Raw genomic sequence first — 12,144 nt, 5'->3', positions numbered from 1 at the left:
ACACACACACACACACACACACACACACACACACACACACACACACACACACACACACACACACACACACACACACACACACACACACACACACACACACACACACACACACACACACACACACACACACACACACACACAGGACCATCAGGCCCTCCAGTTCTGGAGGAGTTGATGTTCTGACATCTGGACAGCAGCTGCCCTAACCTCCACTCCTCTCCAGTCTAGCCCAACCTCTCCCTCTAGGGACTGAAGGCATTTCTCCATCTGCAGCTCCACATTCAACACCACTCCACTATTATCCCCCTACATAGCCCCACCCGCCTGAGAAACGCCCTCGTAGTCTTTTCCAAGCCCTAAATCCAGACCAGCTAAATTATACAGCATAGACATTATAGGGAACAGAGAGAGAGATAAAAAAGTCCTGAGCCTGGAATCTGGCTTTTCCTTTTCTCCGAGGTGTGTTGATCTCTCACTCTATCTCCTCGTAGTCTTGGAAGATAAAGAAAGCAAAGTGATGGCTCATGGCTGGCTGACTGGCGCTGGCGAACAGACGGCTGTGTTCTTCTCGCCTGGCGGATCTCAGATCAGACCGCGGCCCCAGGAACTGTGACAGAGCGGCTGTGTGGCTGCCTGCCACTGAGACGCAGAGCGCTGATCAGACATCTGTCCACAGGCAGGTGGCCCAATCAGAGAAAACCAGGGCTGCACCCGAGCCATTGTGATGATGCCCTGGGATGTGTCACTCTGAATGTCTGTGTGCGCACATGTGTTCATATTCTGTGTCCAAAGGAGGTGAGTTCTCGGGGTGTCATTAGTGACTCACCGACCTCCAGGGACAGCTTGGCAACTTCGGGGAAAGCAGGCGGCCAGCAGCGTGGAAGCATGAAACTCTTTAAGTGCGCTCTGTAAACATGTCAGTTTTACTCTCATGGTGCTCTGATTCCAGAATCAATACCAGATCTCTGCCAGCATACAACCCAACAAGGACATTTTGTAGCTGCCAATGGAGCAAAATCTAATTACTGCATCTCATTTAAGCTACTTATTAATTATACCTTTTCTTCGGGTCTACCAACGTAGAAGGCTTTTCGCATTAGAGACTCTCCTTGGGTTTTGGCCCTAATGAACGAAAGATTCCACCCCTGTGCTTGTCTCGGAGAGATGCCAAGTCTGGAAAAAGTGGATAGACATACACAGAAAAACACGTGAACTATTCCAGCTGCTTCTATCTTTCGTCTCTGTTCGGGTCCAGGGGAGGGACAGGAACCCCCTCTGTCCGTCCGTCCCTCCTTCCAGTAAATCTACGCTAGCCTGTCCTCCAAGTCTGTCTCTGCTGGCATGAGTAAAGCCCAATGGCTGTCTGCAGTGTTTCAGTGCAGTGGGAGAGTGATTAACTGTTCCCTCACCTGCCTTAGGGTGGGAAGACAGGGGCAGAAGAATGTTAAGAAACTGAGCTGAGAGAGTCAAGTTCAGATGTTTCAGTGCAGAAACGTGTTTTATCTGGTTTAAAGGAATGTTAGCTGCTGTGTAAAAATGTTCTTTTTGCCGAGATCTAAACACATGTACAGTAAGGGAGTGAAATACTTGGAAATGAATGAAATGCATGGAGGAGGATGAGTGGGATGAATAAAGCTGTTGTCCCTTAAATCCCTCCGGTGGAAACAACGAGAAGACTAACTCGCTACCAACATATATCCTGTCTGCTCTGCTCTCAGGGGACATACGCCGCAAAACATCCTCATAAGGGGCCATACTTAAGACTAAGAAGAGTGTGTCTTGGGTACTGTGTTCTTTGCAAAACAGGAAATAGTCTATTTTCTTTTCAAAGGTGTACCAACAGGGTGAACATATTCTTGCTGATGGGAAAGAAAAGCAGGGGGGATTATGGGTCAGTCTGCCATGATTTTTTTCAGAAGACTCCTGGGCAGTGTAACTGAGCGATACACTTTGAGGAGGGCTCCCGGGGGTGATCAATGGGGGCAAAACAGGAAAACGCCAAAGTAGAAGCGTTCATGCTCGAACCCGGCTTTCAATCAATTTTCTGACACAATGGAGACAGGAGCAGTCACAGAAAGCAAACTGGACCACAGAGACACTAAAGGGAAGTGAAAACAAATGACTGACTGTCGCCATGAAATACTGCCGCACAGTTTGCCTTCAGATAATCACCCATTTCTACTATTTGCACATATCCTGGCCTTGTTTTTGCAACAGAATGACAACACAAGTAACGGTACATTAGTTAAGTGAGCGCTGATCCTTGACACTTCCATAAGATGGATTGTGTGTTCGACACTAAGATTCTGTTCCCAGCGTGATAAATGGGTCGTGGAAGACACACGGTGTGGCACAGTGTAACTCATCTAGTAAGTGAACTCAAGGTGAAGTTGGTCACTGTGCTCCTAATTGGTAAAGCCCTCAACGTGCTCGTATTCCTCAGAGGTCAGGCGAGTTGTGCAGGCAATTTGTATTTGTACAGTATTTCTGAGAATATTCACACAGGCCCCAAAGGGACTTTCATCAGTGCATCTATTGATTTCCTTTGCACTCAAGGGCCCAGGCTAATCTCTAATTTACCAAAGAAGAGGCGGTTATCTCTATTATTAACTAAAGGTCACATGTGATGTTGACTTTGCGTACAGCAAGGGCGCAATGCTCTTATATCATGTTTAAACAACCCAATTGATCATTATAAACACACAAAGGCAGCAAAGTGGGAAAGAATTAAAGGAATAGCTTGGCATTGTTCATGCTCAGGGACTTGGAGACAATCAGCATTTCATCTTGCAATTATATGTGTCTTATCTTACCTCCAATTGCGCTACATCTGGAGATTATCTCCCACAGCACAAGAGCCATGGAGTAAACATCGGCCTGTTTGAAGGACTCAATGTTTTCTAAGTTGATTCTGGACTCCAGGACCTCTGGGGCCATGTACCTGGCTGTACCCACCTGAGAAAAAAACAGGGTGAAAGAAATGTCTATGTTATTTAAGTCCATTATACCTAAAAGGAGTTGTTCAGCTGAAAGAGCCTTCTAAGCAGACCATCAGTACGAGTTATTTACCTGCATTAATCATAAGACAGGTGGTCATTTTGTGCTGTAGAAAGCTGCCGCATCACATTCATCCAAATCAAAAGATGTTTGATGCGTAACATAATTGGAAAAACAAAGGCAGCTCCCAGCACAACAACACATAGCTTGTCTTCCCATAATTACCACCTTGGAAAATGTGTTCACTGGCACTTCCTTTGAATGCATTAGGGCATTAAAATGCATTACGGGTGCTAGGAAGCTAAGGGTGAGGCGTTCTTATGAGTGAGTCATTTTCATAACAGAGTCTAGTTTGACTTTGGCATATTACATCAACGTAATGAGTCCATTAAGAATCAATCAAGCCTGTTTTTCTTAAGACTATAAGAAAATGATCACCTCAGGACTTTTAAAACTTCAGTATTATTCAAGAGGGACCAATCTATTGACGATGCCAAAAATGTGGAGATGGTTTCCTTGCGCAAACAGGATTAGACAGGAACAGTTTGATTGATAGCATGCCCCTGTTCTAGGTCTGATAAATATCTTTAAAGAAATGTAGGGCAGAACTTGAAAAGGCAAATTCTTACAGGAGATATTTTTGTTTTATCTCTGAGGGGATTAAAAGCAAAATTGCAGATTAGAGGGCTTTACCTGCCCACTGTTGGCCAGCTCATCCACAGACAGAGCATTGTCCAGGCGGAGGGCCAGTCCAAAGTCACACAGGCAGCAGGTCAGGTCGTCTTTCACGAGTATGTTGGAGCTCTTAATGTCCCTGTGTGCGATCGGCACCTTGTAGCGACCACCGGGCAAGAGGTCGCTGTGAAGATGAGCCACTCCCTCAGCTAGTGAAAAACCCAGCGTCCACAGGTCCTGCCAGCTGACGATGTGGTGGATCAAGAACTCCTGGAGGTTCCCTCTTGGATGGTAGGCTGTGATCAGCCAGCACTGTCTCTGCGCCTTCCTATCCTCTGCTGTCAGGAAGTGAAGCACGTTCTCATGTCTCAAGTCTGCATCTGAGAAAATGTCCTTCTCGTTCTTCCAAGAGGCGTACTCCTCGTATTGGAAAATTTTAATGGCCACAGTCTCAAAGCCTTGCTCCTCGCTGACTGAGGAGCCCTGCTTGAGCTTGGCTTTGTAAACCTCTGCAAAGCGTCCCTTCCCGACCTGGACGTCCAGTTCAATGGGCAGCAGCTCTGTGTTGTGGTTGAGGTTGTTGGCGTGCGTGGAGCTACTGTCTGAACCTTCATCATCCATGATGGCCCGACCGTCACTGAAATCCATCGGAAGACCCTTCTTGCGTCTGGAGCTGGCTTGCCGCTGGCGGTAGACCCGGTAACAGTAAAAGGACGTGATGACGAGAACAGCCATGACCAGCAGAGGCACCAGGCTCACCAGGATGACCGCCACCACCTGGGAATCTGAGTCTGAGGGAACAGAAGCCGAAGGATTAGGAGGACGAAAATGCGCATATTTATACAATTGAGTTTAAAGCCAGTCTAATCCATTACATTTTTACCTTAACAATGGAAAATAAATACTGGTATTGACAATCCCACAGTGTATTATCCCCTTACCCTGAATTACTTCTCAGCTGTACAGAGCCTCTGGTTGTGTAAACACACATGTGCTACACAAGTACTATAATGACAGTGTTGTTTTCAATAAGTTATTCTGATTCCAATATCCAGAAATAATAATAATATGTAGGTTTTAGAGTTTATTCTTGACCTTGCAAACAGACACATACAAAAATAAACTAAATATAAAATTATGTTCGGTTACATTTGGATCTTTTGATCATTTCATGAGTTTTCATATTTGAAAAAGTAATTTGAAAAATGTCATGACCACTGAGAGAATTCCATCTGCTAACCAAGATCATGTTTTAAGATCAAGAACAGCAACTACATGGAGTTTATTTTGCCGGCCACTTTAGTATTCAAAATACTTTCAAAAAGGGGGAGAGTTGATTATTGTCTCTTTTTTGTATCAATATGATTTGCTATGTTTTGAACACTTGTGCTTTTTAATGAATGAGCATTGTCATAAAACAATTTGTTTTCCAAAAAAGAAAATGAAAAAAAAAACTAAACTCGAGTAAAATAATATTGTCAGAGCAGCAGAGGAACCTGAGCCTTCCCTGAGGAATGTCTACGAGCCTCAGACAGTTAAAGTTAGCGCCTAGGCCACAAATGCAAAGAGCTCCAAACCCTGAGCCAGTCAACCACATATTGTGTCTCTTTATAGAATTCTTATAATTTAGGTGTTGCTGTGTCTGGTACGGTTTTAGCGAAACAGTGAAAGTTTATGCTCGCGCTGTGTTTATGCCCCAGTTTTTGAAGCTGCAGTCATAAACAGACCTATAAAATCTGTATCACCAGACACAACATGCTGAACAGGGAAACCCAAATTGGTCTGCAGTTTGATGAGCTCTAAATGTAATCATTTATACATTGTCTTGTCTAACAGCTAAACTGACACACACACACACACACACACACACACACACACACACACACACACACACACACACACACACACACACACACACACACACACACACACACACACACACACACACACACACACACACAACACACACACACCACACACACACACACCACACACACACAGACACACACACACACACACACACACACACACGACACACACACACACAGCACAGCGCACACACAGCACACACTACCTATAAAGCTTTTTGTTTTCCTAGTAAGAGGATCACACGGAAAATATGCTAGTATATGCTAGTATATGTCATTAAACAAAACTTTACAAGATTTTGTATCAGCTATTGAATACCTTATTTTGGTTGCAAAATATAGGATAGCAACAGTCAAAGCAGAATTATGCTCACTTTCTTTTCCATTTTGCTTAGGAACTGATAAGAAACTCATTTCCGAGTCAAGTGAAGCTGTGAGTAGAGAGTCTGGTTTAAATAAGGGAAACTAATGGTGAAGGCATCCAGCAGACCACTCAGTCCAGCCCTCTGCTTCTCTCCCATTTCTTTTTTCTAAACAGGAAACCACATGTCTGAAATCCTCTACACGGCCCCAGCCGGTTTGTTTTTATTTTCGCAGTGAGAAGCTATTTCTCACAACAAACCTGTCACTGTGCCTCGGGGAATCGCTCCGCTTTGGCCAAAACTCTCACATTAAAAAGAGATTCTGTGAATTTTAAAACGAAAAGGAATAGTTCAGTGAAATGTGGGTCAAGAAAGCAAACAGGTGTATTTTCCAGATATTTCACTAAGATACAGTAGAGGAAAAATCTGCGACAAAACAAGACAAAGCTCAGTGACTTCCTGGAGTCAACGGAGACTCGAGTAAATGATTACATGAGTAGATCTGGCATAAAGCCCCTCAGAGCAACTCTTATTTCAGGTTTGTACACAGAGTCAGGCTAGCCTTTCCCCTTTCCCTGTCTTTATGCTAACCACCTCCTAGCTGCAGTTATATTTTATATCTAACTTTCAGAACGAATGGCATAACTTAATCTTTTAGTTGTAATACAAAGTAGATTAGTTAATATATTCAACATCATTGCTCTTTTGTTTATTTCTCAATCATCATAAGCTTCTTGTTGTTAAGTTAAGTGTCCTTTTGTATTCTTCTTGGCATTTCCCAAAGTCTGTGTGAATATTTTTCTGAACTTAGTAAAAAACACTATTAGCCTGCTTGTCAGGGGGGCAGTAGATTTCTGTGGAAAGTAGGTTTACTATTACCATGGTGACTCTGAGGTATTTCAGCTTCTACTGTATGTGACACACAACTTAAGTTGCCCGTAAGTTAAGGAATGGCTTTGAGAAGTTTATTTTGCAGTGTCCTAAAAGTATGAGAAAAGTATTACTGTAAGTGAAAGCTCAATCACAGAAAATGCTGTTGCACAATGAGACTCTGGTCCCTAGCAAGCAGAGGAAGAGGTGGATTCACCGAGATTTACTGGTATTGTAGCCTTGGGGGTTTGAGCTGAAGCATGAGCGCCTTCATTGCAACAATGTTAGTCACTGAGGATTTACAGACAGTGCACAGACATTCTCAACATCAGGCCAAAGTATTTCCACTACGTGGGTTGCACTGTGCAGATGCTTTCAATTTGTGTCTATGTTCAGAGCCAGGTCCCAGAAATGTACCTCTGTTATTATTGCCGGGATGCTGTAGTCAAAATACATCTGAATCCAGGGCCAATGTTGTAACTGGAGTCTACAAGCTAATGTCTCCAAAACCTGTCATGTATCTGGAGAGCATTACAGTGCACACATGTTAGCATTCATGCACGACGCCTTACATGACAAACTGATAGAAACCGCTTTATTAATATTATGGCCGACCCATACTATGACGTTATCATGTTATGTTGTGCAGACGTAAGAACCAAACAGTCCCATTTCTACATGCATACAACAGTGTAACAGGACTATTGCTTCACTGTGAAAGAATGCAAGTGAGATGGACTGATACATAACTTATGCTACTTTGTAAATACTCATATAAAGGAATAATTGCATGGGTGGAATGTGGTCTCAAACATACAATTCTAGTCTCCTTTCGAATTAATCAGATCAACACTGTAGGGTTTTGCATGATTAAAATGCCTTTGATTTACATGGCAACATGTTTTTAAAAGCACCAACAGGTTGCGACTGACAGTTTTTTTATATGTTTTTGAGAGTATTTTCTACTGTCATTTCTGTATGTCAAAACCAAAGACGATGCCAAACAAATGAGATAGCAGGTAGTTGCTCTCAGGAAGGAGTTCTGCCAGTAAGCGAGCTGGAGACACACTGGAGCAGGGCTTTTACTCCCTGCAGTGCAGCGACCAGGTAAACAATGCTACCTTCAAGACACAAGTCACAATCGTTAGATGCAACATTACAGAAAGGAGTAAGGCAGGGGTTGTCACACTACTACCCATGCAATGAGAACTTCCTGTATGTCTATTCAATGTCAGGCTAGCTAGCAATCATTTAGCCTAACTTAGTATACATACTGAAAAAAGGGGAGACAGCTAGCCTTGCTCTGGAACAAATAAAATAGCTAGCTGTTTCACATAGTCCTGCCTGTATGCCAATTTGCTTCCACATATAAATGATATAATTGACGGTATTTATCATCTTTTGCAGCAAAGCCAATAAACTCATGTCTCAAAATGTTTGGCTTTTCCTTTAATTTCGGGAAGACAAGAGTTTATTGTCATTGCAAGTTAGGCAACATTAATAAACATGTGGTACTTTTGGTTGAAGAAAATCACTAAGTTAAAGAGAGGGAAGGATAGGCGAAATAATTGCGTCTGTACTTACTGGAGTTAAAGAAGATTTGCTCATTGCATTCGTCCTCAGAGCAGGAGCAGATGAAGAACTCTGAGCCCATGCCCTTTCTTTCTTTCATCTCACACTTGCTGTTGTTGTAATCCTCCAGGACCAGGCCGTCCAGCTTCTGATACCGGTTATGACAGACTGTGTCAAAGGTGAAATTGTCATCTTTCCTCCTCCTTTGAAAGAGAAAACACACACAGAAAATACTGTTACTTAATGGATAAAGTTTGAGTTTCTTTTCAGAGATCTCCATTATCATGTAACAAGGCAATGGTGACAGGTCTTCAGTTGCAAATAATACATATTTTAAGCTGAACAGTGATAAAGTGGTTACTGTAAATGGGATATTTGTCTTTTTCAGTCCACAGTCTCAGCATTATGTAAATGGCTGCAATACAAGGGTCATATTCACCAAACAGCAATTCAACAGGAAAACCCTGAACCTGCACAAATATACATATTTAAATGTTGCTTCCCCGCTGTGCAGATATGAGGAACATTTGAAAGGGGTGCCGCTGTCCATGTGCCATTAGCTTTCTGCTGATCTCAGCTCAGAACTTGCCTGCAACATTGCTAATATAATGAGAAACAGCAGCACAGCCTTAAGCTTTAAACACCAACACAAATCTGCTTCCTGCTGCTTCTCACATTCAGAGTCAGATTTGATGTTTAAGCGCTCTTGTGCCAACATGATCCAGTCTTTAACAGATTGCTGACTCACATAGTGTTCAAAGTAAAGGTCAATACAAGGAAGAGTTTTTAGGACTACTGGGAGATAATCAAGCCGGATCTGAATAATAAAAGAGTAACCTTTTTCTGGCCTCATTTCCTCAATTCTTTGTTTGTAAATTCACCTGGGAGGTGAATGTAATAAAATAAAAAGCTATTTTTCCTTACTGTTCTCTACTTAACCCTTTAGCGTCATAACTAGAGCTGCACATAACAATTATTTTCAATATGAACTAATTCATAGATTAATTGATTAAACATTCGGTCTTACTATCACACTATCAGACAATAGTAAATAATGTAAATCCCAAAGTGAATTCACAGTTATTTATTTTAACCACTATTCTGTCAGCCCAAAACCTAAATATATTAAGTTTATAATAATAACAATTAAAATAAAATATGGAATCTCTGTATTTCAGAGGCTGAAACTTTATCTGCTATTTTTGCATGAACGTTTACTAGAAAGATCAATTGATTAAAAAGATCGTTTGCATATTTTCTTTCTGTTGATTGGTACATATATACGTTTTGTGTCAATTCAATTAAATGTTTGTTTATCTAATCATAACCCTGTATTTCTTCATATACATTATGTTTGTTAAGGTACACTTACCAGATACTGACACACACATCTTCATTGCTGGGGCAGATGGCAGTGATATCACACTCCACCTTGCAGCTCCCTTTACCCGTGCAGGCGGTGGGCTGGACATCACAGAACTTGCACAGCCTTGATAGTTTTATCGTGTAAGCCTCTGGAAGAAAAATAAGTGAGGGGGAAAAAGATGTTAAATTGAGTATACAAAAAAAAGTGAGTCTAATCTGTAAAAACACATCCCCATTCACGTATATGCATTTTGGCTCCGAAAGACTCCTGGGGGAACACACACAGCCATAACAGATGACAGCATAACATGACTACACATGATATTTATTAGCATGAAAAGCAAGATAAACCTAAAATGTAATTAAAGGGTGTGAGTCTTTTGGTATCTGGCTATAAGTAGAAACAGATATTAAACATAACCACTCGAAAATCCAAAGTATTTCGTGCTAGAGGGGTGGACAGTTTTTTCTCTGTGAAGTCTGAACAATAAGAGCAGTGCGCAGTGGAATCCAGCTCCTTTGGTCTTGTTCAGACTTGACTTTGCCGGGAGGCAAACCCATATCAGGGAGACAGACAGGATAGTGTGATGAGTGCCTGTGGGTTGGATAATCATCTGAGGAGACAACTGCCAGACAGGCAAGAACAACAAACAAAGGAAACACGGATGCATCTCCTGAGACGCTGAGGAGTCTCTAATTTGTCAAGTCAATGAGTTGGCTCCTCATCTAGAAAGGTGTTGTTCCAACTCTTTTCATGAATATCAAAAAAACGGAGGAGATTATGTTTCAGTGTCTGTAAAATATTTGAAAGAGAAAGAAATGTGCTTGTGTGTTTGTGTGGGTGTTGCTGAGTGTTTGTATTTGTACAGAAATTCTCCGACCGCAGTCTGTCCTTGCATTGAGAGGCTATTAATGATAAACAACACCAGCCAGGTGTCTGCCTTTGTCTGCCTCAGAAAGGAGAGATGGAGCAACAAGGAAGGTGAAAAATCACCTGTCACCTGGTTTTACTTTTCCTAGAGAGTAGTCTCCACCACATGAAAGTGGAAAGTGGATTTTGCGGTTTTAAGATTTGGGAAAGGCCCCGACAGAGGATAATCCATTTTTCTTCTAGCACCAGTGGTTGAAGAATCATCTAGAAGAAATGTGTCTCGTGTACAATCACACATGATGTTGTTGGTACATGATGAGCGTGTCCACATTATAGTGGCTCAATGAAGTTCGGCCACTCGCTGTGAGTCTATTAAAAACACGGAGAGGTTGAGGGTGAAAGAGAAACGATGAAGACAGCAGTCTTTCAGGATCTTGAGAGTGTATGTTGAGAAATAATAAAAACTGAAAAATAAACTGAAATCAAAATAGCCACCCACCATGGACGAAAACATTTGACATTGCTGCTTCAGTAAAATCACATAACCACGCTTTTACTGTATGCTGACTACTGTCATTGCACAGGAAGTGGAACCTGTTCCCATGCATGCTTGCAACTATACAGTAGTAACCAGACCAAGAGAGAATGTGGGTTAAGGTTTACCTTAATACTGTAGTGAAATATGACCTCCAGAAGAAGCATTGTAAACAAACATGTGTGATGTGTCTGAATCGGTAGCTCGTTGTCTAAAGATGGAACTGACAAGTCTATGATCACATGACCAAAACGTGAGATGTTTTCGACTAGGAAGTGCAAGTGAAAGCAAATGTCTTGACATGAGACAGTGAAGAAGTCTGTTCAGTATTCCCTCGCCTCTGACTTCACACTGACTTGAGGAAAGGTTGCCGTGTGTGTTTGCTCTTAACCTTGCACAAAAAGTCTACTGTGCTGTTCACCCAATCTGCAGGCTCGGGTTAGACCTGCAGCTTGCAGCAGCAGAAATACTGTACAACCTGCAGCGTGAGTCGATGGCCTCTTCTTCCTGTGCCAGTGAGTTACTTTCACAGGAAGCTAGCAGGATATTAGAGATGGTTATTGCTTTGTTGCCTTGTCTTAAATGAGACACAAAATAAAATCGTCAAAATATTACACTTAAACTTCAAACTAATCTACTTGGAAGAGCAATTTAAAACTCTGCCCGGAGGGTCTGTTGAGGTGTTTTGAACTAAATCAGCACTGAGGGGATAGTCCATGCCTGAGTGCTAGTGGTGGGAAGGTGGTTGAGCCGAAGTAATTATATCATTAGAGCAACTCCTCTGAAAGAGCATGTCATTTAAACCCAGGAGGCGGGCTATGGAAGGCATGAATGGTAGTAATTGTCACCCAGGGCTAGATATAATTGCAGAGAGGGGGGAAGAGGATTAGGAGCAGCCAAAGCCATTTGGTGCCGCTGGGACTGAGTCTGACACAGATGAAGGTAAAACAGTGTCTTCCTCAGGGGGTACCTGTTAACAGAGTGTCTGCACATCAAAGATGGAGATAACCCATCAGAGGGGGGGGGGGG

General features: G+C 42.3%; 1 protein-coding gene across 1 annotated transcript in view; it reads right to left on the bottom strand.

Moving 5' to 3' along the window:
• Positions 1-12,144, bottom strand: part of tgfbr2b (transforming growth factor beta receptor 2b) — an 18,178-nt gene that overhangs the window by 5,178 nt on the left and 856 nt on the right. The window contains exons 2-5 of the mRNA XM_010793780.1: positions 9,717-9,858; positions 8,357-8,547; positions 3,691-4,463; positions 2,814-2,955 (exon numbers count right to left, since the gene is read on the bottom strand). Coding sequence (XP_010792082.1) covers positions 2,814-2,955; positions 3,691-4,463; positions 8,357-8,547; positions 9,717-9,858 — 1,248 coding nt within the window. The remainder of the gene's footprint in view (positions 1-2,813; positions 2,956-3,690; positions 4,464-8,356; positions 8,548-9,716; positions 9,859-12,144) is intronic.

This window comes from Notothenia coriiceps, unplaced genomic scaffold, assembly GCF_000735185.1.
Source record: "Notothenia coriiceps isolate Sejong01 unplaced genomic scaffold, NC01 NC01_scaffold00037244, whole genome shotgun sequence".
NCBI lineage: Eukaryota > Metazoa > Chordata > Actinopteri > Perciformes > Nototheniidae > Notothenia > Notothenia coriiceps.
The sequence above is the reverse complement of the archived record's forward strand: the minus strand, read 5'-3'. Positions and strand labels throughout refer to the sequence as shown.